We start from the raw sequence: 27,451 nt of genomic DNA, 5'->3' as shown, positions 1-27,451 counted from the left end.
ATGGCCGGCTCGTGGCTCTGCCCCTGGTGGTCCTGGTGCCTCACCGAGGACGAGAAGGCGGCCGCCAGGATCGACCGGGAGATCAACAAAATCCTCATGGAGCAGAAGAAGAGAGACCGGGGGGAGCTGAAGCTGCTCCTGCTGGGTGAGTCCCCGCCGAGAACGGGAAAAGAGTGTGGGTCTGGGGTGTGTGTGTGTGTGTGTGTGTGCGTGCGTGCTTTGGGGGACGGTCGGGCCAGTGGGAGGTTCCGATTGGACCCTGGTTGTTGGGATTGTGGGAGGGGTACAAGGATCGGTCCTCGGGACCAAGAGTAGGAGCCAAAGGATTGTTTCTCAGTGATCTCATTTGTCCTCATATCACCGCTACCAGGTGCCAGCTTTAGGAAGGGGCCGAGGGAATTCTCCCCATTTTATAGAGGGAGAGACAGGCCCAGAGTGGTTAAGTAACTTGCCTGGGAACACACAGCCAAGCCCCAACTGGAACTCAGCTCTCCTGTTGCCCACCCAGTCCTGGGCTGTCCAATTGACTCTGCCAGTCCCTCCCCCAGCGGCCTAGTTCCCTGTTCTACCTTTCCTGTTGCCCCCAACTTGGTGACAGATGAGCCTTCCGAGTCTCCTGAGCTGTCCGATCCAGCCACGAGCCCCAGGCAGACAAAAGTTCCAGTCGCACAGAAGTCCTCTCATCTCAGATCAACTTCCTCTGAGGGACTCCCTGGCCCAACCAATCAGTTGATCGATCAGTGGTATTTATTGAGTCCTTACTGTGGGCAGAGCATCGCACTGAGCACTTGGGAAAGCATGATGCAAAGGAGTAGGTATAGATGATCCCTGCCCACAGGGACTTACAGACTAGAAGGGGGAGACAGAAATGAAAATACATTATAGATGGTTCTGTACGTATGTGCTGAGGCCAAACCCAGAAGAGACTCCCACAGCACCAGTGAACCCAGGCCCTCCCTTGAAGCTGGGAAAGGCGGCAATCAGAAAAGCCTCTCTCCCAAGAAGGGAGTTTGGGAGATCCCCAGCCAGGCCACACTCTTCAGTGAGGAAGCCAAACCCCAGCCACCAAAGGAAACCCAAACCAGCTGGAAGCCTGGTCTTGGGGCCTTCTCTTTCTCCAATCAGTCCCTTTCAGCTCCTTGGTCCTCCCTGATTTCAAGATCCACTGAGGAGTTTCCCATGAGGCACGAGAAAGAGTGAGCTGGGCCGTGATCTGATTTGCATGCTGTTTTCATGGGCCACCATAGATCTGCTGTCTAATCTCCAGTCACTTTCAAGATCATATGTCAATCTTGTTCTGTGGCTGTGGTTTGATTTTTCCCCTTCTGGTATCCTGCTTCCTCTCCCAGCTGCCCCCTCCCCGCCTACGTCAGGTGCAGCAGAGAGACCCAGGAGTGCGGGACAACTCAGGGAGAGCAGGGTAAGCGGGAGGGAGAAGCAAGTAAAAACCTGTCCGGGCTGCAACCCTGGGGCCCGACCTGGGCCAAGGCCCAGGAGAGAGGCCCTGCCCTGGCCCTGAAGGTGGACAGGCCTGTGAGACTGGACTGCTCTTCCCAGTGGGGGTGGGGCTATGCAGGCAGGGTGAGCTTGGGGGGATCCTGGGACTTGTAGCCTTGGGGACCTACAAGGAGTTTCCACACATGTCCAGTTTTCTCGCCCATGTCCAGGGCTCCAAGAAGACCCCAAACAGGGGTAGGCATGGAGCCACCACCCCTAGCCAGGAATCCTGGCCACAACTCATTTTGGGATCCACCATCTAAGAGCGTTCCCCAACCCTCCCCTGCCCTCCAGGCCGGTCAGCTTGGACTCTGAGTGGAACATTGACCTGTTCCCAGTCTTGTGGGGACCAGCGGGCTTCCTGGCTCCTGGATCTGACTGAGATGTGTCACTATTCAAAGTGGAGGGGCTTGGGCCCACCTTTCACTCATTCCCGCTCGACTGGAATCTAGGGGAGTGCCCGAGGAGGTGGGGGTTGAGGCTACTGGAAAGAGCATCTGTAAAGAGATTCAGAGGACCTGGGTTCTAATCCTAGCTGCGCCATTTGTGTGCTGGGTGAACTTGGGCAAATCGTTTCACTTCTCTGTGCCTCAGTTTCCTCATCTGTTAATTGGGGAGTCAATCATAATCCCTCCTACTTAAGCTGTAAGCCCCATCTGGACAGGGACTGTGTCCAACCTGATGATCTTGTATCATCCTCAGTGCTTAGTCCAGTGCTTAGCCCAAAATAAGTGCTTTTATTACTCTCCTCAGTCCCAAAACCTGTTCTAGGGACGAGGGGGGGGTGGTCTGCCCGGCTCTCTGCCGGCTTCCTCTCGGGAATTCTCACCATTAGTCACAATCTCCTTGGGCAGGAAGGGCCCTTGAGAGATCATTCCAGCCAATCCCCTGCCTCCGGGCCACACTAACCCCAAACCATTCCAGATCAACGAGACTGCCTCTTGGGAATGAGCTTCTACCACCTTCCTGTCTAACAACATTCCAGTGTCTAACAACCCTCAACACCTGAAAGTTCTTCCTTCTATCTAACCCAAATTCCTCTGGCTGCAGCCCAGGCCAGTTTCCTCTTGTATGGTCCTCCATGCTGGTGGAGAAGAACTGAAGGCCCTGCCCTGTGGCTGCTTATTTCCCCGTCAGAGGGAAGTTCCACTTTACCTCCCCCAACCCCCTCCCACCCCCAGGCCCTCACCATCTGGCTGACGTCAGTGGCTATAGGAATGCAGTGACTTCAGCTGCTCCCCAGACCCCTGGCCAGGTGTTGGGAGGCTGGGCCCTTCTGGAGCAGGCCCTTTTGGTGGACTCCTCCACGGAGACCCAGGCCTGTTGGACCCAGGACCCAGCCCCAGCTCCAGGACCCAGCCCCAGTCCCTGCCCTAGCCCTAGCCCTAGAACCCGGCCTCAGGACCCAGGCCAGATCTAGCCTCAGGCTCAGCCATTGCTTCCATTGGCACTCTCTGTACCCCAGATGTGGTCTCTTCAGGGAAGGGGTCAAGAACTCAAATAGGGCTATAGACCTGGTCCAGGATCTAGACCCAAAAACCTTTACTAACTTGTCCAAGTGGGGAAGAGACCCAGGAGCTGGGGTGCAAGAGGGAACTGGGCTAGTGGCCTAAATCATCTTTGTATTCAGCCATGGGTCTTCTCTCTCTTCCTCCTTTTCCTCCTTCTTCTCCTTCTCCTAGTCCTTCCCCTCCTTTTCCTCCTTCTCCTCCTCCTCCTCCTCCTCCTCCATTAATGGAGGATTGTAAATTCCCCCACTAGATTATCAGCTCCTTGAGGGCAGCAAACTCTCCCAAGTGCTTAGTCCAGTACTCTGCACACAGTAAGGACTCAGTAAATACTACTGATTAATTGATTTATTGCTGTGTGCAGAGCACTGGATTATGCACTTGGGGGAGTCCAGTAGAAGCAAGTGACATGGTCCCTGCTTTCAAGGAGCACTCCTCCTCCTCTTCCTCCTCCTCCTCCTCTTCCTCCTCCTCCTTCTCTTCCTCTTCCTCCTCCTCCTCCACCACTACCACCACCACCTCATCTTCCTCCTCCTCCTCCTCCTCCTCCTCCTTTTCTTCATCTACCTCGTCTTTCTCCTTCTCCTCCCCCTACCCTCCTGTTCCTCCTTCTTTCCCTTCTCCTCCTTGTCCTCCTCCTCCACCACTACTACTGGCATCTCATCTTCCTCCTCCTCCTGCCTCTTCTTTCTCCTTCTCCTCTCCTACCCTCTTACTCTTTCCTTTCCTTCTCCTTGTCCTCTACCATTACCACCACCACCACCACATCTTCTTCTTCCTCCTCCTCTCTCCCCTTTCCCCCTTCTCCCACTCCCCCTCCCCTTCCTCCCTCTCCTCTTGCCCCTCCCAAGCTCCTTCCTCATTTTGTGTCCACAGCCTGTGGACACATTCTGTGTCCTTCTTCTCCATTCCCTATCTTCCCTCTTTGCTGCTCCCCACCCTTCCTTCCTGGAACCAGCCCGGGGGATGGGGTGGGAAGGTCGGGGAGAAGATTGAGGTTTCAGCCTTCCTGTCCCCCACCTTAACCAATCCACAGGGCCTGGGGTCTTGCTTGTCCCAATGAGACCCGACCACAGTGAGGAGAGGGACTTATTCCAGATCCAGGGCTTCAGGAATACTGGTCCAATGGACAGGGCCCTAAGGCCTGGGAGCCAGGAGCCCAGAACTCTGGGCTAAGCTGTGCCGCTAATCTGCTGTGTGACCTTGGGCAAGTCAGTGAACTACTCTGGCCTCAGTTCCTCTAGCTGTAAAACTAGAGCTGATTTTAGGAGAAAGAGAACCATGCAGTTCCCCGAGACTGCCAATTTTTGAAGCTTAGCACAGCACTCTGCTCACAGCAGACACTCAGTAAATGCTCTTGATTGACCAATCAAGTGTCTGCCCCATTTTGCTACATACACAGATAAAAGCAAGGAAACCAAAATAGTCCAATTTCTGGCCTTGTTTTCTACAACAGTCAAAATTCTGTAGCTGAAATGGCTAAAGCATAAGCTGGTGTAGCAGAATTATTCCTTTGACACCCCCCCACCCCGGGCCCCACCCCACCCAGCTCCTTGGGGGAGTCTGAGCTGAGGGGGTTGAAGATTGAGCGGAGGTGGGGGAAGTTGGTAGGGGAGGCAGTCGAGGACCTCCAAATGTCTAGAATTGGCCCAGTGTCAAATGGGGTGGGAGAAAAGAAGGGTGCAAGAGCAGCCCATTCCCACTGTCTTCCTATTGGCCGAGAGTCTCAACCAGTGAAAGCCCAGTGTTTCTCAGATGGACATCTTCTGGCCCCTTCAGCAAATGATTCTGTAGATTACACTGCAAAGCCACATAGCACTGCAGTCGCCTTTGGGTGAAATGGCTTCTTCCGAGTCACTGAGTTAGTGGGCAACAGGAGATTAGATGCTCGAGGGCTTGGTTTTGAGGACAAATAATTTACTTCGAACCTACATGGGAGAGGTTGGGAGCCTCTTAGTGTCTTCTCTCCCCCCAGTCGCTGTCTCCTCCTGTTTCCCTTATCCCACGTCCTCCGATCCCTTGCTCCTGTCCTATCCTGTCGGCATCTCTCCGAGGCACTCGCTGCTCGATTGAGGTCGGGGGGAGGGGCAGCACAGGGGGCAAGAGCTCCTGGATCCCTTGTCACCGGGACCTCCCCCCGAATCAGGGGATCCAGCTTTGTGGGGGTAAGGAGGACCCCCACAGCCTTTAGGGCAGAATTGGCAGCCCATCCCATTTTCTGCTTTGTATAAAAGGAGAATATCTTTTATAAAAGGAGAATTCCTTTCTGAATACAAAGATGGCCTCTCCTGATGCCACAGCTCCCCGGCCCGGCTCCAGAAACTCCAGGCTTCTCTCGGTCCCTCCAGATTCTGGGGCCAGGCTGAGGCTCCTCTTGGCCCAGCCTGGCCCCAAAGCCCTACTGGGGTCAGCTGGGACACCCCTGTCACCCTGGGCAGGGCCCAGCAGCTGGGGGGTGCCCAGGGGTGAGGCGAGTGCTTGGGCTCAGGATCCACTGCGGTGGCTCTGTAAAGCCCACTGTCCCTCCTTTCCCCCCACTGCCTGAGCAGCAGCAACCACAGCTCAGCTGGTCCAGCTGGGCCCGGTCCGGGGGCTGTAGCCTCTGCTGCTTGGCTGGTGGCAGAGGTGGCAGCAGAAGATGGAGGCGGCAGTACAGAGCTGAAGGTGAGATTCCCCCCTCACCCCTTCTCCTTTTTGTGCTCCTCCCCCATCTCCCTCTCTCCCTCTATTCCTTCTTGCCTTTCTTACCCCTCTCTTCCCTGTTTCCCTCTCGCAGCCCAGTCCAGCCTCCAGCATGCCAATTACCCAGATCTCCCTTGATCCCCTTTCTTCATTTCAGGTGACACTGTTCTCTTCTGGCTTGAAGTTTTAGGGTCAGAGCCAGCTTGACTGGTACAGCTACAAAAGCTTGCTGGTTCTTTATTTTCTGCCTCCCTCTGGGTTCAGCGTGCATTTGCCTGAGTGGGAAAACTACTGGGTCTCCTGGGGGTTGGTAGATATATCCGGTGTTCCCCGTCTGGGTAAGTCTGTGTCTTCTGACATCATGCTGTGGGAAATTTTGTGTGTTGACGCCATCTATGGGGTGGGCAGTTCGGACTCCAATTAGGCAGAGGGCAAGTGGCAACTCGAAACCCGTCTGGGCCGTCGGGGGTGGCAGGCTTAGGACCCATCTGGGTGATGGAAGTGAAGGCCCTGGAGAGAGCCATTGTCATGAGCTCCAGGTACCAGTATGAGAGGCTAGAGGGACGATAGGCCCACTGCTGCTGCAAAATTAGAAACTAACCACCATTAATCCTCACTGGGGAGAATTCATGAGTGGATCATTAAAAGTTTAGCACTCCGTATATATATACATGTATACACGCACGCATGCACGCACGCACACACACACACACACACACACACACACACACACACACACACGTGCCTGCTCCACGTGGGAGACATGGGGACTATGACCCCAAGTTTTCTGATCTGGACTCCCAGACCTGCTCACCCCAAGGCTTGGACAAAGACCTGAGAGTTGCCAGTCGTGGTTGAGGAGACCCAAACTGGTGGCTTGTTCACCTGGCCTGTTCACTCTATGAAGCCTGTCCCTTCTAAAACCTCATCCCCCCCTAAAATCCCTGTCCCCTTGTCACCCCGGTGCTCCAATTAAAAAGTTGGGATGTCTGTACATCTACATATAGACATAATACCATGATTTTTATGTAACAAAGCATCATGGCCTAGTGGAAAAAGCCCAGGAGGCAGAAAGCTTGGTTTCTAATCCTGATTCCTCCACTTGCCTGCTGTGTGATCTTGGGCAAGTCACTTCACTTCTCTGGGCCTCAGTTATCTCATCTGTAAAATGGGGATTCAGTATCTGTTCTCCCTCCCCCTTAGACTGTGAGCCTCATGTAGAATAGGGACTGTGTCTGACCCTACTATCCTGCATCTACCCCAGTGCTTAGTACAGTGCTTGGCACATAGTAAAGCACTTAACAAATGCCACTATTATTATTATAGTGCTTTTATTGCCTAAACGCTTTTACATTCCTTAGGTTACTTTATCCTCACAGTAACCCTGTGAGATTGGGAAAGGTAGATATTGTTAATGCCCTTTTGCATATAGGGAAACTGAGGCACAGAGCGGTTAAGCAACTCGCCCTAAGTTACACAGCAGTAAGTGGCAGACCTGAGATTCCAAGCCGAGTCTCCTGACCCCCAGATCCATACTCTTTCTCCTCTGCACCAATCAATCGATCATATTTATTAAGTGCTTACTGTAGGTGCTGTATTTGTAGGTTTACTCTAGGTGCTTATTGGAGCACAATACTAAGCGCTTGGGAGAGTACAATAAAACAGAATTGGTAGACACATTTCCTGCTCACAACAAGCATACAGTCTAGAGTCATACACCACATACACGTAGCCACCCACTTAGATATAATGACTGAATTTATTAATAGCATTCATTCATTCATTCAGTTGTATTTATTGAGCGCTTACTGTGTGCAGAGCACTGTACTAAGCGCTTGGGAGAGTACAGGTCGGCAACATATAGAGACGGTTCCTACCCAACAACGGGCTCATAGTCTTGTAGCATGGTCTATGAGAAGCAGCGTGGTCTAGCAGAAATAGCCTGGGCCTGGGAGTCTGAGGCCCTAAGTTCTCATCCTGGCTCTCCCGCCTGCCTGCTGTGTGACCTTGGGCAGGTAACTTCCCTTCTTTGTGTTTCAGTTCCCTCAGCTGTAAAATGGGGATTCAATACCCTTTTTCCCTCTTAATAGACTGCAAGTCCCATGTGGGACAGGAACTTTGTCTGACCTGATGACTGATCTATTCCAGTGCTGAGTACAGTATTTGGTACATAGTAAGCACTTAACAAATATAATAATAATAATAAGCACTCCTAGGTGCCAGGCACCCATGCAAAGCACTGAGATGGAGCCCTGTTCCCTTCTCATCTACTTGTTCCCCATATACATTAACCTACCTCCACATTAGGTCTTGGTTAGTTTACGGGCTCTAATCCCACTTTGGAGAGGTGGAGAGGTTGTGCGGGAGAGACCCATGTGGTCACTGACTGCTCGCTTTTGCGGGGGTGGTCCCCCATCTCTCCCCACCAGGCACAGGAGAGAGCGGGAAGAGCACATTCATTAAGCAGATGCGCATCATCCATGGGGCAGGCTACTCAGAGGAGGACCGCAGGGGCTTTGCCCCGCTCGTGTACCGGAACATCTTTGCCTCCATGCAGACCCTGATCGAGGCCATGGACCACCTGCAGATCGCTTACCACAGACAGGAGAACAAGGTGAGTCTGAGGGACCTGAGGGGGCCAGTGAGAGTCGAGGCCAGGAGGGAGGAGGGAAAAGCAGCCAGAGTGTGTGTGGTGGAATGGGGGGGAACACTTAACAGAATTCCTCATGGTCTAGCAGAAAGAGCCCGGGTCTGGGAGTCAGGTTTTGCCACTTGTCTGTGGCGTGACCTTGGGCAAGTCACTTGACTTCTCTGAACCTCAGTTTCCTCATCTGTAAAATGAGGATTCAATCCTTGTTCTCCCTCCTACTTCGACTGTGAAGTCCATGTGGGACAGGGACTGTGTCGACCTGATTAACTTGTATCTACCCCAGCGCTTAATACTGTGCTTGACACATGGTAAGTGCTTAATAAATGCCATCGTAATAATAATTCCCTGGAGACCATCACTATTAATCAATCCATCTATCCATCAATCTAGACTTCTAGACTGTGAGCCCGCCTTCTAGATTGTGAGCCCCCTGTTGGGTAGGGACTGTCTCTATATGTTGCCAACTTGTACTTCCCAAGCGCTTAGTACAGGGGAAGCAGCATGGCTCAGTGGAAGGAGCACGGGCTTTGGAGTCAGAGTTCGTGGGTTCAAATCCCTGCTCTGCCACTTGTCAGCTGTGTGACTTTGGGCAAGTTACTTAACTTCTCTGGGCCTCAGTTCCCTCATCTGTAAAATGGGGATGAAGACTGTGAGTCCCACGTGGGACAACCTGATTACCTTGTATCTACCCCAGCGCTTAGAACAGTGCCTTGCACATAGTAAGTGCTTAACAAATACCAACATTATTATTATTATTATTACAGTGCCCTGCACACAGTAAGCACTCAATAAATATTGAATGAGTGAATGAATGAATCAATCAATCAATGGTATTTATGGATCACTTATTGTGTACAGAGCACTGTACTAAGCACTCAGGAGAGTACAATATAATACAATTGGTAGATACGATCCCTGCCCACAAGGAGCTTATCTACTGGGGGAGATAGACATTGAAAAAACATACATATAGGGGAAATGACTGAGAATTTGGGAAGGTAGCCACTTCCTTCTGGTATATACATTTGTATGATATTTGCATAGATCTGCATAGGTTCTAGATGGATTTGGAAACCAACTCCTTTGGGAGTTTTACATAGATCAGCATGTATTACAAATCAGTCTGCACTCGTCTTCTGCCTAGAATCTTTGGTTGTTGTGCACAGAAGTTACAGAGATAGGCTTGTGCTATAAATCGCTCTATACATTTTGTGGCCTTTGTACATTTGAGGGGATTTTGCTCCTAAGGCATTGCACCTTGGGGTTTTGGGATGGTGGTAACAGTAGTAGTAATAGTAATAATAATAATTGTGGCATTTGTTAAGCACTTACTATGTGCCAGGCACTGTACTAAGCACTGGGGTGAACATGAGCAAATTGGGTTGGACACAGTCCCTGTTCCATGTGAGGCTTACAGTCTTAATCCCCATTTTACAGATGAGGGAACTGAGGCACAGAGAAGTGAAGTGACTTGCCCAAGGCCACACAGCAGACAAGTGGCAGAGTCGGGATTAGAACCCATGACCTTCTGACTCCCAGGCCCATGCTGTATCCACTAGGCCATGCTGCTTCCCCTAGTAGTAGTAGCAGTGGTAATAATAATAAGAAAAGGAACAATAATCATTGCTAAGCACTTGCTGTGTGTCAAGCACTGTTCTAAACTCTGGGATAGTAGAAGATAATCAGTTCCCACATGGGCTTACAGTCTTAAGTAGGAGGGAGAGCAGGTATTGAATCCCCATTTTGCAGGTGAAGACACTGAGGTACAGAGAAGTGACCTGCTCAAGGTCACACAACAGACAAGTGGTGAAGCCAGAATTAGAACCCAGGTCCTCTGACTCCTAGACCCGGGCTCTTTCAACTGGCCCACACTGCTTCTCTATCACTAATAGTAGTAGTGAGAGTCATCGTAATAGTAATTATCGAACATCCTCTGAGTGCAATGCACTCTACTAAGTGCGTGAAAAACTGCAGTGGAGTTTCTTACGTACTCCACTTCCTTCTTTTCCACCACAAACTCTCCTTCTCTCAACTGGCTTGAATTATTTAACTTCTCTGTGCCTCAGTTACCTCATCTGTAAAATGGAGATTAAGACAGTGAGCCCCACGTAGGACATGGACTGTGTCATTCATTCATTCATTCAATTGTATTTATTGAGCACTTACCGTGTGCAGAGCACTGTATTAAGCACTTGGGAAGTACAATTCAGCAACAGAGACAGTCCCAATCAACAACGGGCTCACAGTCTAGAAGGGGGAGACAGACAACAAAACAAAACAAAGCAAGTAAACAGGCATCAACAACATCAATATAAATAAATAGAATTATAGATATATATGCACATCATTAATAAAATAAATAGAATAATAAATACGTACATATATACACAAATGCTGTGGGGCGGGGAGGGGGTAGAGCAGAGGGAGGGAGTCGGGGCAATAGGGAGGGGAGGAAGAGCAGAGGAAAAGGGGGGCTTAGTCTGGACTCAGTGTCCAACCTGATAACCTTGTATCTATCCCAGCTCTTAGTACAGTGCCCGGCACATAGTAAGCTCTTAACAGATACCGTTTTAAAAAAAAATCCCTGCAGTCCCCTGTCATTCTTCCCTCCCCGCACTGCCAGTTTCTGAAATAGCTGATATATCTGGGGGCTTGAGCCCCAGGCCAAAAGTCCCCAGTTTAGGGACTGCCATTGGCCTCTCCTCCATTGTTTATTCTCTAGTCAGCGTTTATATCCTCCACTGCAAACAGTACACCCAACCCCTCACTTCTCCACCCTCTTCATCCTCCCCTCTGGTTCACCCATGCACCTGGGTCTGTACCCTGTAAGCACTTTGATACCCACCTTTGGAGTCTCTGCCTGCCAATCAACCAATCAATCCGTGGTATTGTGTGCAAAGCACTGTACTAAGTGCTTAAGGAGAGTACAATACAACAGAGTTGGTGGACATATTCCCTGCCCATAAAGAGTTTACAGCCTAGAGGGGGAGACCAATATTAATATAAATGAAAAAATTATAGGTATTTCCATATGCACTGTGGGGCTGAGGGTGGGGTGGACATCAGGTGCTTAAAGGGGACAGGTCCAAGTGCATAGGTGGCCCAGAAGGAAGAGGGAATAAGGGAAGCGAGGACTTAGGAAGGCCTCTTGGAGGAGACGTGATTTTTAATAAGGTTTTGAAGGTGGGAAGAGTGGTGGTCTGTTGGATATGAAGAGGGAGGGAGTTCCAGGACAGAGAGCGGACATGGGCAAGGGGTCAGTAGCAGGATAGATGAGCTCGAGGTAAAGTGAGTAGGTTGGCATTAGAAGAGTGAAATGTGCGGGCTGGGTTGCAGTAGGAGAGGAGCGAGGTGAGGTAAGAGGGGGCAAGGTGATTGAGTGCTTTAAAGACTTCCTGCTTGATACTGAGGTGGATGAGCTACCCGAATCAATGGAATCTGTTTTAGGCCAGGGTGGCGAGACAAAAGCCACCACGGGGGACAACTCTTCCTCCTCCTCTCCTTCCTTCCCCTCCTCTTTCTCCTCCTCTCCCTCCTTCTACTCCTCCTCTTCCTCCTCCTCCTTCCTCAGTGAGGGCAGCAGCAGTCGCTGCCCTCATCACCATGGCTCTATCGGCCTGTAGGGGCCAGAGAAGGGAGTGTCCAACGCAGCCCGAAACGTCTCATCTGCCTGTAAGAGCAACTCCTCTCCCAGGCCCAAAGGCTCAGTTTTAGTTGGCCTGGGTGGCCACAATTGCCTCTAACCCTGGGCTCCTTCCCTCTCTCCCTTCCCTCTTGCTTCTTCTTTGCCCCTCTAGACTGTGAGCTCTTTGTGAGCAGTGAATGTGTCCCCTTGTTGTTGTATTATACTGTCCCAAGTGCTTAATACAATGTTTTGCACACAGTAAGGACTCAATAAATATGACTGACTGAATGAATGAAAAGCTTTCTCTGACCCCTCCCCTTCTTCTTTTGGGTCCTGACCCCCTGGAGGCCCCACTCCCATCCCACTTAAGGTGGCTAGATTTCTGATCACCTTATCACAAAGAAACCATTTATTCCACTTTCCTCTAGGCAACCAAAAAACAGATTAGATAAATAATAAAATTAAGTCTGGGGCTAGGTTCTTGTGACCTATCAGAAACTGGGGAAAGAGCCTGAAGGAAACCAAGCAGAAGGATTCAAGAAAAGTCTCTTCTTGTTGGGCCCGATAGTGTTCGACACTGACGAGCAGGACTGGGGAGAGACTGAATCCATTCTCCGATATGGATTATGGGAGGCCCTTTGGGAGGCAGAGGGAGGGATGAGATGGCCCTTCCCTGCCTCTCACCTCCTGAGGAGTCTCGGTTGCTGTCCCCCATTGCTTCTTCCATCCTCCCTCCCCAGCACCATGCCCTCTTGGTCATGAGCATTGACGCCTACAAGGTCGTGACTTTCGACAAGCCGTATGCCAACGCCATCAAGAGGCTATGGAAGGACGCAGGGATCCGGGCCTGTTATGAGAGACGCCGCGAATTTCACCTCCTGGACTCAGCCGTATAGTGAGTCCCGTGGGGCAGCGGGGGCTGGGGAGGGCATCTGGGGTGGGTGGAAGTTGTCTAGGGAGGGTGTCCAGGATCCAGGAGTAAGTTTAGGGTCTTGGTCTGCACAGTAGTAATAAAAATGATGGTGGTGTGGGTTAAGTGCTTACTACATGCCAAACACTGTATTAAGCTCTGGGGGGAGATCCAAGACGATCAGATTACCCGATTATCTGCAGTTACCTGTCCAACTTGGAGCGCATCACGGAGGACGACTACATCCCCACGGCCCAGGATGTTCTCAGGAGCCGCATGCCCACCACGGGTATCAACGAGTACTGCTTCTCCGTCCAGAAGACCAACCTGAGGTAATCCACTGCCCTTACACTGGAGCCTGACTTGATGCCTCCCCCTCCTTCTGCCCATGCCATGGAGCTCGAGGGCTCCAGCCCGCCCTCATGCCACCCCAAGAGTCCCATCCCCCCCACCCCCCGGGCCCCTGAGGGCCTTGGATATAGGATACATCCAGCGGTGGTGGCAGGAAGCCTAACTGACAGGGTGGAAATCCCTAGCACTGCTGCTGCTGCTGCTTTTGCTGTTTGAGTTATGCCCGCAGGACTCCTGCTGCCTCTGCCTGGATCGGGGTGGTGGCATTGCTATCTGGCCCAAGCCAGTGGAGCTCCTGCCGGTGTCACTTTGGTGACAGCAGCATCAGGAGACCCACTGTGGTGGCTTGGGCAGGGCTAGGGAGTCTGAAGGTCGTGGGTTCTAATCATGGCTCTGCCATTTGTCTGCTATGTGACTGTGGGCAAGTCACTTCACTTCTCGGGGCCTCAGATACCTCATCTGTAAAATGGGGATTGAGAATGTGAGCCCCACATGGGACAGGGATTGTGTCCAACCCAATTTGCTTGTATCCACCCCAGTGCTTGATACAGTGCCTGGCATATAGTTAAGCGCTTAACAAATGCCATTATTACTATTGGTAAGGACTTGGCTTCCAATCCCAGCTCTGCTACATGTCTGCTGTGTGACCTGGGGCAAGTCAATTCACTTCTCTGTGCCTCAGTTACCTCATCTTTAAAATGGGGATTGAGACTGTGAACCCCATGTGGGACATGGACAGTGTCCAACCTGATTAGTTTGTGTCTATCCCATTGCTTAGTACAGTGCCTGGCACAGAGTAAGTGCTTAACAAATACTATAGACAAACAAACAGGAACATCAACAGCAGCAGCCACAGCTGCAGCTGCCAGGTGAGTCCAAGACATGTCCAAGACTGAACTCCTTATCTTCCCTCCCAAACCCTGCCCTCTCCCTGACTTTCCCATCACTGTTGACGGCACTACCATCCTTCCCATCTCACAAGCCCGCAACCTTGGTGTCATCCTCGACTCCGCTCTCTCGTTCACCCCTCACATCCAATCCGTAACCAAAACCTGCCGGTCTCACCTCCGCAACATTGCCAAGATCTGCCCTTTCCTCTCAATCCAAACCGCTACCCTGCTGGTTCAATCTCTCATCCTATCCTGACTGGATTACTGCATCAGCCTCCTCTCCTATCTCACATCCTCCTTTCTCTCCCCACTTCAATCTATACTTCATGCTGCCGCCCGGATCATCTTTGTGCAGAAACGCTCTGGGCATGTTACTCCCCTTCTCAAAAATCTCCAGTGGCTACCAATCAACCTACGCATCACGCAAAAACTCCTCACCCTCGGCTTCGAGGCTCTCCATCACCTCGCCCCCTCCTACCTCACCTCCCTTCTCTCTTTCTACAGCCCAGCCTGCTCCTCTGCCGCTAATCTCCTCACTGTGCCTCATTCTCGCCTGCCCCGCCGTTGACCCCCCGGCCCATGTCATCCCCCTGGCCTGGAATGCCCTCCCTCCGCACATCCGCCAAGCTAGCTCTCTTCCTCCCTTCAAAGCCCTACTGAGAGATCACCTCCTCCAGGAGGCCTTCCCAGTCTGAGCCCCCTCCTTCCTCTCCCCATCCCCCCCGCCGTACCTCCTTCCCCTTCCCACAGCACCTGTACATATGTATATATGTTTGTACAGATTTATTACTCTATTTATTTATTTATTTTATTTGTACATATTTATTCTATTTATTTTATTTTGTTAATATGTTTTGTTTTGTTGTCTGTCTCCCCCTTCTAGACTGTGAGCCTGCTGTTGGGTAGGGACCGTCTCTATATGTTGCCAACTTGTACTTCCCAAGCGCTTAGTACAGTGCTCTGCACACAGTAAGCGCTCAATAAATACGATTGAATGAATGAATGAATGCGTAGTGTCTGGGGTGTGTGAATCTGTGTCTCGGTATTCTCTGTGTGGCCCCTGCCCCCTCCTCCCTCCAGTTCTCTGGTCCCCCTTCTTTCTCTGCCCCTCCTCGTTATCTCTGGCTTTCTCTGGTTCTCTACCTTTCCATCTTTCCTATCTTTTCAGTCCCGCCCCTTGCAAACCCCACCCCAGGCCCACTTTAAGCTACCAAAATGTGGTCCCCTTGCTCAGAAACTATGAGCGGGTCAGCCCTGTGACGAGATGGGGGAGAGCTGAGGGCCCAGACCACTCACCCCCGCTTTGCGGTGCAGTGCTGGGAGAGGGCCAAAGGGAGAAGAACTGGGAAAAGGTTGAGGGAGATCCCGAGAGATCTTACCAAGGACCGGGTCTATAGAGGGAACATCTTCAGTAGGGGAAAAGTTTTATCCTCCTCTTCTTCTTCCCCCACTTCCTCCTCCTCACTCCTCCACCTTCTCAACCACCCCCCACCACTCAACCCAGGCCCACAGCTTGATATGGGATGAACAGGAGTCAGTCAAGTCAGTCAATCATATTTATTGAGTGCTTAGTGTGTACAGAGCACTGTACTAAGCTCTTGGGAGAGTACAATGCAACAATAAATGGGCACATCCCCTGCCCACAACAACCTTACAGTCTAGAGTAAGCTAGACAGGAGGAAATGGGCCTCTACTGAAGCAGGTGGGGTCACAGATAGACACAAGAGAAAGCTTCCTGCCAGACAGACGTGCATCTGGACTCCCATTCCCTGTAGAGAGCCATTTAGAAACTCAATCAATCCATCAGTCCCTCAGCATGGCGATTAGACCTTGTCCTTACCCTAAAGGTCTCTGTTGTCTCAAAGATGAACAAATTTGCCCTGGAGGATTTGGTGTTCACCTGTCCAGAGTTAGGGGGCTGGACCACACGACCTCTTTGAGGTTCCATCCTACACCGGGATTCTAGGATTCGACAGCGGTCGAAGATGTCAAAGGACTGTTAAGTCCATGCCCGGGGCGCCGGTACAAGCATCAATGGGGGTCACATTGGCCCCACCTGTTTCAGAGCCTGACCTGTCTGGAAGGTCCCTCTCTGAAACCCCATATGCTCCCTCTGGCTCTTCCCCCGCCCCAGCACCACACCAAGCTGAGGCCAGAAGCTTCTAATCTCTTACTAAATCTCACCAGATCCTGTTCCAACATTTCCTGTAGCAGCGGAGGGCCATCAGGCCACCCAACGTTAGGCGGACGGGTGGGGCAGCTGCGGCAGATAATCCCTCCTCAGGAAATGACGTGGGGCTGCTATCAGTGACCCATATTTCTAAGAAGCCAGAATAGGAAGAGCAAAGCCGCTTGGCCATGACTGCTGTCGAGGTGGGCCAGGGCAAGCGGAGCTACTTGGGCACACCTGGACATTCGCCTCATCTCAGGGGAGCTTTCTGTTCAGGAGAATCTCCTGGGAAGGCCCCTGGCTGCCCAGAGGAAAGGATATGGAGGGGGTGACCTCTCCCATCAGAGTTGTATTAGTTCCCCTTTCAGGTCCCCTTGGCCCCTCGTTGAACCCAAACTGTCACTGATTTTGTGGATTGGCTGCCTGCAACTCCCTCGGCCCAGCAGCTTGGCTTTCCTACCACAGTGCCCTGGGATGGATGAATGCAGGCCAGGCCACAGCCAAGCGGCAGTTAGGGTGCTATTGGCCTCCTGGCCACACTGGAGTCAGGGCAGGAGGGGCCGACCCAGGGCTCCCCCAGCGGGGGACAGGGGTGAAAGGGGGACTCACCTCCCGACCTCCACAGAGGAGCCCAGGGGCCTGGGTGTGTTTTGGGAAAGCACAGATGCCAAGGGTTCTGAGGAGCAGGTGAGTTCCTAGCGGGAAAAAGGGTGAAGTAACTGGAAGAGGATGAGCTCTGTGTGAAGAGTAGAGACCCCAGAGCAGAGCTTTGCGAGGTCTTCAGAGTTGGAGGCCAGAGGCGGCAAAGGAGCCAGCCCCGCAAAAGATACAGAAGGTGAAACCAGAAAGGTATTAGAAAAACCAGGAGAGAACTGTGTCAGTAAATCCAAAGTTGGATAGTATTTCCAATAGAAGGGAATGTCAAAGGCGGCTGACAGGCCCAGGAGGCTTAGGATAGTATAGACTTATCAAGGAGAAAAGCAGCGTGGCTTAATGGAAAGAGCCCGGGCCTGGAAGTCAGAGGACCTGTGTTCTAATCCCAGCTTTTCCACCTGCCTGCTGTGTGACTTGCCCAAGGCCAAGCTTGATTTCCCTGTGTCTCCATTTCCTCATCTGTAAAATGGGGAGTAAATCGTACTCCCTCCAGCTTGGAATGTGAGTTCCTTTTGGGACAGGGATGGTCTTTTGCACCTACCCCAGCACTTAGTACATACTGTGAGCCCGTCTTCTAGACCATGAGTCCGTTGAGGGTAGGGACCATCTTTATATGTTGCTGATTTGTACTTCCCAAGCGCTTAGTACAGTGCTTTTCACATAGTAAGCGCTCAATAAATAATAATAATAATGACGGTATTTGTTAAGTGCTTACTATGTGCGAAGCACTGTTCTAAGCGCTGTGGGGGGGATACAAGGTGATCAGGTTGTCCCACGTGGGGCTCACAGTCTTAATCCCCATTTGACAGATGAGGTAACTGAGGCACAGAGAAGTTAAGTGACTTGCCCAAAGTCACACAGCTGGCAAGTGGCGGAGCTAGGATTAGAACCCACAACCTCCGATTCCCAAGACCGGGCTCTTTCCACTAAGCCATGCTACTTCTCAATGCGATTGAATGAATAAAGTAATGCTTAATAATTATGACCAAAAAAAATGAGTGGGGGCCTGGGGTCCCCTCTGGACCATGCCATGGGGTGGGGCATCTGGAAACAACCCATCTCCCCCGGGCCCGTTGGAAAATTCATGTCCACCCGTGTCCAAGTCCTGTTCTCTGTTCTTCCCAAACGAACCCCCAACTGTCAATCAATCAATCAATTAATCAATCGTATTTATTGAGCACTTACTGTGTGCAGAGCACTGTACTAAGCTCTTGGGAAGTACAAGTTGGCAACATATAGAGACAGTCCCTACTCAATAGTGGGCTCACAGTCTAGAAGGGGGAGACAGAGAACAAAACCAAACATATTAACAAAATAAAATAAATAGAGTAGATATGTACAAGTAAAATAAATAAATAAATAGAGTAATAAATATATACAAACATATATACAGGTGCTGTGGGGAAGGGAAGGAGGTAAGACGGTGGAGATGGAGAGGGGGATGAGGGGGAGAGGAAGGAAGGAGCTCAGTCTGGGAAAGCCTCCTGGAGGAGGTGAGCTCTCCGTAGGGCCTTGAAGGGAGGAAGAGAGCTAGCTTGGCGGATGTGGGGAGGGAGGGCATTCCAGGCCAGGAGGATGACGTGGGCCGGGGGTCGTCAGCGGGACAGGCGAGAACGAGGCACGGTGAGGAGATTAGCGGCAGAGGAGCGGAGGGTGCGGGCTGGGCTGTAGAAGGAGAGAAGGGAGGTGAGGTAGGAGGGGACGAGGTGATGGAGAGCCTTGAAGCCAAGGGTGAGGAGTTTCTGCCTGATGCACAGATTGATTGATAGCCACTGGAGATTTTTGAGGAGGGGAGTAACATGCCCAGAGCATTTCTGGACAAAGACAATCCGGGTAGCGGCATGAAGTATGGATTGAAGTGGGGAGAGACACGAGGATGGGAGATCAGAGAGGAGGCTGATGCAGTAGTCCAGACGGGATAGGATGAGAGCTTGAATGAGCAGGGTAGCGGTTTGGATGGAGAGGAAAGGGCGGATCTTGGCAATGTAGGAAAGGGCCCTACATTGAGTGAGGGACAACTGTCCCTCACTTGTGCCTTCCCCACATCACACCTGCTCACCCCTGTCTCCTCCGAGCTTCCCCAAACCTCCCCTCTTTGAAAACCCTCCTCCCAGAAGCCTTCCAGAATTGACCCTCTACTTTCCTGGTCATGCATCTTCTTTGCACTCTTAATGTTCTTATTTGTTTGTTATTTATTTCTAATTGATATATTTACCCTCATATGTTGATCACATCTACAAAATCTCACTCTTTTTAACGGTTGTTTATTCATTAGTTTATATCTTTTTAGCTTCCCCATTAGACTGTAAGCTCCTTGAGAGCAAAGATTGCATTTTATACTTCTGTATGTCTCCAAGTGCCTAATACAGTCTTCTGCACCCAATAAATGCTCAGCACAGTGCACTACACACAGGTATTCAGTAAAGTGCTCTGCACAATGTAGGCACACAGCATGGAGCTCTACCCCCACCAGGTGCTCAGTAGACTGCTCAGCACACACCAGGTGCTTAGTACAGTGTTCTGTACCCATCAAGCTCAAGATTAGTGTTCCCTAGGCCCAAGGTGGACATTCAGTACAGTGTTGTACACCCAGCAGGCACTCAGTAAATGCCCTGCATGTGGCAGGCACTCAGTACAGAGTCCTGTATGCAGCAGGCACTTGGTTCAGTGCCCTGCATCCAGCAGATGTTCAACATAGTGTACTGAATAGCAGGTGCTCAGTACAATGCTCCGCTCATAGCAGGTGTTCAGTACAGTGCACTGCTCTCAGTGGGCATTCAGTACAGTACTCTGTTCATAGCAGGCACTCAGTAGGGTGCTCTGCACACCAGAGGCACTCAGTATGGTACTCTGCGCACCGCAGGTGCTCAATACGGTCCTCTGCCCTCCCCAGGCAGCCAGCAGACGTGAGCTCCGTCAGTACTGTGGCTGATAATGATGATCACCCAGGACTAGAGCTCCCCCGAGGCCCAGGAGGGAGCCAAACTACGAGCAACCTGTGTCCGGCTCTCACTGTTTCTGGCCCCCTGCAGTGCAACTCCGCCCCGGAGCCCAGCTCTGGAGAGAGGGCCAGGTTCCAGGCAAATGATGGTTCTCTGGAACCCCTGACGGCTCTGTGCTCTGCCCCACACAGGATCGTGGATGTCGGGGGCCAGAAGTCAGAACGCAAGAAATGGATTCACTGCTTTGAGAACGTCATCGCCCTCATCTACCTGGCCTCCCTCAGCGAGTACGACCAGTGCCTTGAGGAGAATAACCAGGAGGTGAGCGGGAGGCCCGAGCGGGGAAAGACGACAGCTCTCCCTGCCGCGTTCTGTGGCTGGGCTCTTTGCCCCCTGGTTCCTCTTCTCCCTCTCCCCAAGCATCGATCTGGAGCCTCCCCGCGTCACCCAAAGCCTTCTTGTCCCCTGAGGAGGAAGACCCCGGAGACTCTGGGAGAGTTCCAGAGACAGGTCTGTCCGAGGATAGCCTGCCCAAGTGGTCTAGGCAGGCTAACAGAACCCAACAGCTTCCAATTAACCCCGCCAACCAAGGAAAGCAATGGCACGGATAATACAGAACCACGGAGGATACAAATGTAGGAGCCAGCTGGTGCTCATGGCGGGGGCGCTTGAGGGAGGGAGCCCAAGAATCCGTCTTCCCGATGTTGGGGAGGCAGCCCTGGGAAAGCCGCTGAATTGGACTCTGAAGTTCACAGCATGGCAGAAGGTCAGAGGAAAGGCAGGGGCAGCTGATAGGAGTGTAGAATCCACCATGGATAATCCACACAGTGGATAATCGCTTGTACAGTCGGTAGAACCTGAGTATAACATCATTTCTCTGAAACGTCAGCCTGACTAAAGCCATTGGCTTCACCAAAGTCCCAGAAGTTTAGCCAGGAGAGCCTTCTTTGTACAGCACTGGGTTCCTTCAATGTTGTAGCCAGCTTCTACTGGTTTTTTCAGTCGCATCAGTGCCGTCTTCAAGTTCAAAGTACAACCCTCTCTCTCTCTCTCTCTCTCTCTCTCTCTCTCTCTCTCTCTATCTCACTCTCTCTTTCTCCTGTTCTCTCTTACTGAAATAGAAAAAACAATGAATTTCTCCAAGAGATTTTTTTTATTATTATTCCAAGCTACCTGGCTTGCTGCAGATTATACCATCTATGATGCTAAGATTGCACATGAAAAGGTTCATCTTCAAGGACAAGTTAGGTAATGAATCCAAGCCATAGTATAGGGATGAACTCAAGAATCTGTTGAAAAGCAGATGTTCTAGGGTATACTAGTGCAAACAGAATCCAGATATTCTGCTTTTTGCTACAGTTAATAAAGAAGGGGGCATCTGGCTGAATGGGAAGGGAAGCAGTGTGGCCTAGCAGGAAGAGCACCGGTCTGGGAGTCAGGAGACCTGGGTTTTAATTCCAGTTCTGCTGCTTATCTGCCTGCCATGGGACCTTGGGCCAAGTCACGTCACTGTTCTGGCCCTCAGCTTCCCCATCTGTCAAATAACAATGAAATCCCTGCTCTCCCTCCCCCTTAGACTGGGAGTCCCATGTGGGACAGGGACTGGGTCCAACCTGTGCTTAGTACAGTGCTTGGCACGTAGGAAGCGCTTAACAAATACCACAGTTATTATGGGAATATCTGAAGAACACACACAGAGAAGATGGAGAAGTATGTAGCTCTTCCTGGTGGAGGAGCTGAAAATGAACATGGAGACGGAACAGATCTCAGCAGCCTGAAGCCTTTGGATGGTTTAGATGTTCTCCTTCCGGGAGGCAGGAAGTTGGACCAGATGATTCCTCAAGGTCCCTTCGAGTTCTGAGACTTGGGGCTGGTTTCAGTCCAGAAGGCAGAGTTCTTCTGGATGCTGATATCATGAAGCCAGAAATTTCAGATGCCAATTTCAAATGGGCTTGGCTCAAGTTATAACCTGGAAAGATCAAATTCAGCGCTTAACAAATGCCATCATCATTATTATTATCTTGAAAACAAAAAGCTCCTCCTCCTCCTCAGTCAATCGGTCGATGAGATTTATTGAGCTCTTACTGTGTGCGGAGCAGTCAGTCAGTCAAAGGTATTTATTGAGTGCTTACTGTGGGCAGAGCACTGTACTAAGCGCTTGGGAGAGCACAATACAGTGGTAGACCTGATCATGCCTTCTAGGAGCTGACTGCCTATAATCCTCCTCCCCCTCTCCCCTCCCTCCTCCCCGCCCTTCTCTTTCTCCTCCTAAATCCCTGTTTAATAATAACAGAACCGGATGAAGGAGAGCCTGGCTTTGTTTGGCACCATCCTGGAACTGCCGTGGTTTAAGAGCACGTCTGTCATCCTCTTCCTCAACAAGACAGACATCCTGGAAGAGAAGATCCCATCCTCAGATCTGGCCACATATTTCCCCAGTTTCCCTGGTGAGTCGTGTCTCTCCTGCCCAGGTGCTGTGCAGAAAGGCCTGAAGTGAAGGGCTAGGGTGGGAGTAATGTCTCCCGGCAGGGTGGAATGTACTTATTAAAGCGTTTTACCATGTGCAAAGTCCAACCTAATAATAATAATAATTGTGGTATTTGCCAAGCACTGTACTAAGCACTGGGGTAGATAATCAGGGCCCAAGTGAGGCTCACATTCTAAGTAAGAGGGAGAACAGGTATTGAATCCCCATTTTGCAGATGAGGGAACTAAGGCACCAAGAAGTGAAGTGACCAAGGTCACACAGAGGACCTGGCTTCTCATGCCAGCTCCACCACTTGCCCTGCTTTGTGACCGTGGGCAAGTAATTTCACTTCTCTCTGCCTCAGTTTCCTCATCTGTCCAATGGGGCTGAAATTCCTGTTCCTCTTGGGATTAGAACGCAGGTCCTCTGACTCCCTGGTCTGGGCTCTTTCCGCTAGGCCTCATGGCTTTGCTCTGGAACAATCCTGAGCTGTTGGTTCCAAAGAGGGTGGGAGTGGATTTGCAGTGACTTTGTGGGGGATTTTCAGGTTGTTCATTTCATTGTAAAAATTTCCCCAACTCTGGCTTGTCCTTCCCTTCCCCTACCCCGTGACCCTTAGGCATAGAAAATCAACTGCTTCTTGGTGGCAGCTGGGTGACCTTTCTCCCTCCCTGTCTTCCCTCTGCCCCCTGACTCTCTCTTCCCAAGGTTGGGTCAAGACAGACTTCCTTAAGCCTCCCCTCTCCCTGTGGCTCTCCAGGGTCACACTCTCCCAGAGGGTAATGGGGCACTGGCCTGGCAGCCTGTGGAGTAAGCCACACTTTAGTAAGGGGAAGAGGGGAGCTGGTCCCCCTAACTTTAATAATCACTGTGGTATTGGTTCAGCACTTACTAATGTGCCAAACACTTCACTAAGCTCTGGGGTAGATCCAAGCCAGTCGGGATGGAAAACAGTCCCTATCTCACTTGAGGCTCATGTTCTAAGGGAGAAGAGGAACAGGAATTTCAGCCCCATTTGACAGATTCATTCATTCATTCATTCAATCGTATTTATTGAATGCTTACTGTGTGCAGAGCACTGTACTAAGCGCTTGGGAAGTACAAGTTGGCATCATATAGAGATGGTCCGTACCCAACAGCGGGCTCACAGTCTAGAATCAATCAATCAATCAATCAATCGTATTTATTGAGCGCTTACTATGTGCAGAGCACTGTACTAAGCGCTTGGGAAGTACAAATTGGCAACACATAGAGACAGTCCCTACCCAACAGTGGGCTCACAGTCTAAAAGGGGGAGACAAAGAACAGAACCAAACATACCAACAAAATAAAATAAATAGGATAGAAATGTACAAGTAAAATAAATAAATAAATAAATAAACAGAGTAATAAATATGTACAACCATATATACATATATACAGGTGCTGTGGGGAAGGGAAGGAGGTAAGATGGGGGGATGGAGAGGGGGACGAGGGGGAGAGGAGGGAAGGGGCTCAGTCTGGGAAGGCCTCCTGGAGGAGGTGAGCTTTCAGCAGGGCCTTGAAGGGAGGAAGAGAGCTAGCTTGGCGGATGGGCAGAGGGAGGGCATTCCAGGCCCGGGGGATGACGTGGGCCGGGGGTCGACGGCGGGACAGGCGAGAACGAGGTACAGTGAGGAGATTAGCGGTGGAGGAGCGGAGGTTGCGGGCTGGGCAGTAGAAGGAGAGAAGGGAGGTGAGGTAGGAGGGGGCGAGGTGATGGAGAGCCTTGAAGCCCAGGGTGAGGAGTTTCTGCCTGATGCGCAGATTGATTGGTAGCCACTGGAGATTTTTGAGGAGGGGAGTAATATGCCCAGAGCGTTTCTGGACAAAGATAATCCGGGCAGCAGCATGAAGTATGGATTGAAGTGGCAAGAGACACGAGGATGGGAGATCAGAGAGAAGGCTGGTGCAGTAGTCCAGACGGGATAGGATGAGAGCTTGAATGAGCAGGGTAGCAGTTTGGATGGAGAGGAAAGGGCGGATCTTGGCAATGTTGCGGAGCTGAGACCGGCAGGTTTTGGTGACGGCTTGGATGTGAGGGGTGAATGAGAGAGCGGAGTCGAGGATGACACCAAGGTTGCGGGCTTGTGAGACGGGAAGGATGGTAGTGCCATCAACAGAGATGGGAAAGTCAGGGAGAGGACAAGGTTTGGGAGGGAAGACAAGGAGCTCAGTCTTCGACATGTTGAGCTTTAGGTGGCGGGCGGACATCCAGATGGAGATGTCCTGAAGGCAGGAGGAGATGCGAGCCTGGAGGGAGGGGGAGAGAGCAGGGGCAGAGATGTAGATCTGGGTGTCATCAGCGTAGAGATGATAGTTGAAGCCGTGGGAGCGAATGAGGTCACCAAGGGAGTGAGTGTAGATTGAGAACAGAAGGGGACCAAGCACTGAACCTTGGGGAACCCCTACAGTAAGAGGATGGGAGGGGGAGGAGGAGCCTGCAAAAGAGACTGAGAAAGAAGGGGGAGAGAGACAACAAAACAAAACATATTAACAAAATAAAATAAATAGAATAAATAGGTACAAGTAAAATAGAGTAATAAATGTGTACAAACATATATACATATATACAGGTGCTGTGAGGAGGGGAAGGAGGTAAGGCGGGGGGAGCAGGAGGGAGAAGAGGGGGAAAGGAAGGTGGGGGCTCAGTCTGGGAAGGCCTCCTGGAGGAGGTGAGCTCTCAGTAGGGCTTTGAAGGGAAGAAGAGAGCTAGCTTGGCGGATGTGCGGAGGGAGGGCTTTCCAGGCCAGGGGGATGATGTGGGCCGGGGGTCGACAGCGGGACAGGCGAGAACAAGGCACAGTGAGGAGGTTAGCGGCAGAGGTTAGCGGAGGGGGTGGGCTGGGCTGTAGAAGGAAAGAAGGGAGGTGAGGTATGAGGGGGCGAGGTGACAGAGAGCCTTGAAGCCGAGTGAGGAGTTTTTGCCTGATGCATAGGTTGATTGGTAGCCACTGGAGATTTTTGAGGAGGGGAGTAACATGCCCAGAGCGTTTCTGCACAAAGACGATCCGGGCAGCAGCATGAAGTATAGATTGAAGTGGGGAGAGACAGGAGGATGGGAGATCAGAGAGGAGGCTGATGCAGTAATCCAGTTGGGATAGGATGAGAGATTGAACAAGCAGGGTAGCGGTTTGGATGGAGAGGAAAGGGCCGATCTTGGCGATGTTGCGGAGGTGAGACCGGCAGGTTTTGGTGATGGATTGGATGTGAGGGGTGAACGAGAGAGCGGAGTCGAGGATGACACCAAGGTTGTGGGCTTGTGAGACGGGAAGGATGGTAGTGCCGTCAACAGTGACAGGAAATGCAGGGAGAAGGCAGGGTTTGGGAGGGAAGATAAGGAGTTCAGTCTTGGACATATTGAGTTTTAGATGGCAGGCAGACATCCAGATGGAGATGTCCTGAAGGCAGGAGGAGATACGGGCCTGGAGGGAGGGAGAGAGAGCAGGGGCAGAGATGTAGATTTGGGTGTCATCAGCATAGAGATGATAGTTGAAGCCGTGGGAGCGAATGAGTTCACCAAGGAAGTGAGTGTAGATAGAGAACAGAAGGGGACCAAGAACTGACCCTTGAGGAACCCCTACAGTAAGGGGATGGGAGGGGGAGGAGGAGCCCGCAAAAGAGACTGAGAATGAACGGCCGGAGAGATAAGAGGAGAACCAGGAGAGGACAGAGTCTGTGAAGCCAAGGTTGGATAGCGTGTTAAGGAGAAGGGGGTGGTCTACAGTGTCGAAGGCAGCTGAGAGGTCGGGGAGGATTAGGATAGAGTAGGAGCCGTTGGATTTGGCCAGCAGGAGGTCATTGGTGACTTTTGGGAGGGCAGTTTTGGTGGAATATAGGGAACGAAAGCCAGATTGGAGGGGGTCGAGGAGAGAGTTGGCGTTGAGGAATTCGAGGCAGCGCGTGTAGACGACTCATTCAAGGAGTTTGGAAAGGAATGGTAGGAGGGAGATAGGGCAATAACTAGAAGGTGAGGTGGGGTCAAGAGAGGGTTTTTTAGGATGGGAGAGACGTGGGCATGTTTGAAGGCAGAGGGGAAGGAACCAGTGGAGAGTGAGCGGTTGAAGATGGAAGTTAAGGAGGGGAGGAGGGACGGAGCGAGAGATTTCATTAGATGAGAGGGAATGGGGTCAGAAGCACAGGTGGCCAGAGTAGCACTTGAGAGGAGGGAGATGAGGAAACTGAGGCACAGAGAAGTGGAATTACTTGCCCATGGTCACAAAGCAGGGCAAGTGGTGGAGCTGGCATGAGAAGCCAGGTCCTCTTTGCCCAGCGAGTGCAGAGTCTGGTCAGTTCAGCAGGGCTGTGCTTGGGATGCTGGGACAAGATTCAATGAGGGACACATTGGCCCCTTCTGTTTTAGAGCCAGACCCTGTTTATCCCTGGAGGTGAGTATTTAAAATGTTTCCACCCCCAGCGCAGGACACCCCCAGGTGCTACCTCATCACCTGTGGTTGATATTGGGAACGGCTTTGCTCCCTCCTTCAGTTGACTTCCCTTGGCCGTTTCTTGTTTTTATAGTATTTGTTAAGTGCAAATTGTGTGTCAAGCACTGCTCTAAACCCCGGCGTTGATACAAATTTATTAGATTGGACACAGTCCCTGTCCACAGGGGGCTCACAGTCTAAGTAGAAGGGAGAACAGGCATTGAATCCCCATTTTACAGATGAGGAAACTGAAGCCCTAAGAAGTTAAGTTACTTGCCAAAGGTCGCACAATGGGTAAGTGGTGTAGCCGGGAATAGAGCTCAAGTCCTCTGACTCCTAGTCCCAGGCTCTTTCCACTAGGCCCCACTGATTCTCTCTCTCTACCTCCCTCCCCACAGGCCCCAAGCAGGACATAGAGGCCGCAAAGCGCTTCATCCTGGACATGTACACAGAGATATACATGGGCTGCTCCTCGCGGGACGAGAACAAGGGCCCAGTCAAGAAGTTCTCCAAGTCTCGGCGTCTCTTCAGCCACTACACCTGTGCCACGGACACCCAGAACATCCGCAAGGTCTTCAAGGATGTCCGGGACTCGGTCCTGGCCCGCTACTTAGATGAGATCAATCTGCTGTGACTCAGGCCCTCTGAGAGAGCAGCTGT

The 27,451-nt window shown here is 51.4% G+C and overlaps 1 protein-coding gene across 1 annotated transcript; it reads left to right on the top strand.

Moving 5' to 3' along the window:
• Window positions 1-27,451, top strand: GNA15 (G protein subunit alpha 15). The gene is made up of 7 exons (XM_038739987.1): window positions 1-145; window positions 8,117-8,301; window positions 12,703-12,857; window positions 13,076-13,204; window positions 20,071-20,200; window positions 22,173-22,326; window positions 27,190-27,451. The coding sequence occupies exons 1-7, from the start codon at window positions 1-3 to the stop codon at window positions 27,423-27,425; spliced, it is 1,134 nt and encodes a 377-aa protein (XP_038595915.1). The 3' UTR covers window positions 27,426-27,451.

Source organism: Tachyglossus aculeatus, chromosome X1 (assembly GCF_015852505.1).
Source record: "Tachyglossus aculeatus isolate mTacAcu1 chromosome X1, mTacAcu1.pri, whole genome shotgun sequence".
Lineage (NCBI taxonomy): Eukaryota > Metazoa > Chordata > Mammalia > Monotremata > Tachyglossidae > Tachyglossus > Tachyglossus aculeatus.
Note: the sequence above shows the minus strand (reverse complement) of the source record. Positions and strands in the feature narration are given on the sequence as shown.

What these genes read in the sequence shown, in the direction of transcription:
- GNA15 (XM_038739987.1), top strand. Translation starts at nt 1, where the DNA reads ATGGCCGGCTCGTGGCTCTGCCCCTGGTGGTCCTGGTGCCTCACCGAG. An exon ending in ACCACAGACAGGAGAACAAG is followed by an intron (nt 8,302 to 12,702) that starts GTGAGTCTGAGG and finishes CTCCCTCCCCAG; the next exon opens with CACCATGCCCTCTTGGTCAT. An exon ending in TTGAGGAGAATAACCAGGAG is followed by an intron (nt 20,201 to 22,172) that starts GTGAGCGGGAGG and finishes TAATAATAACAG; the next exon opens with AACCGGATGAAGGAGAGCCT.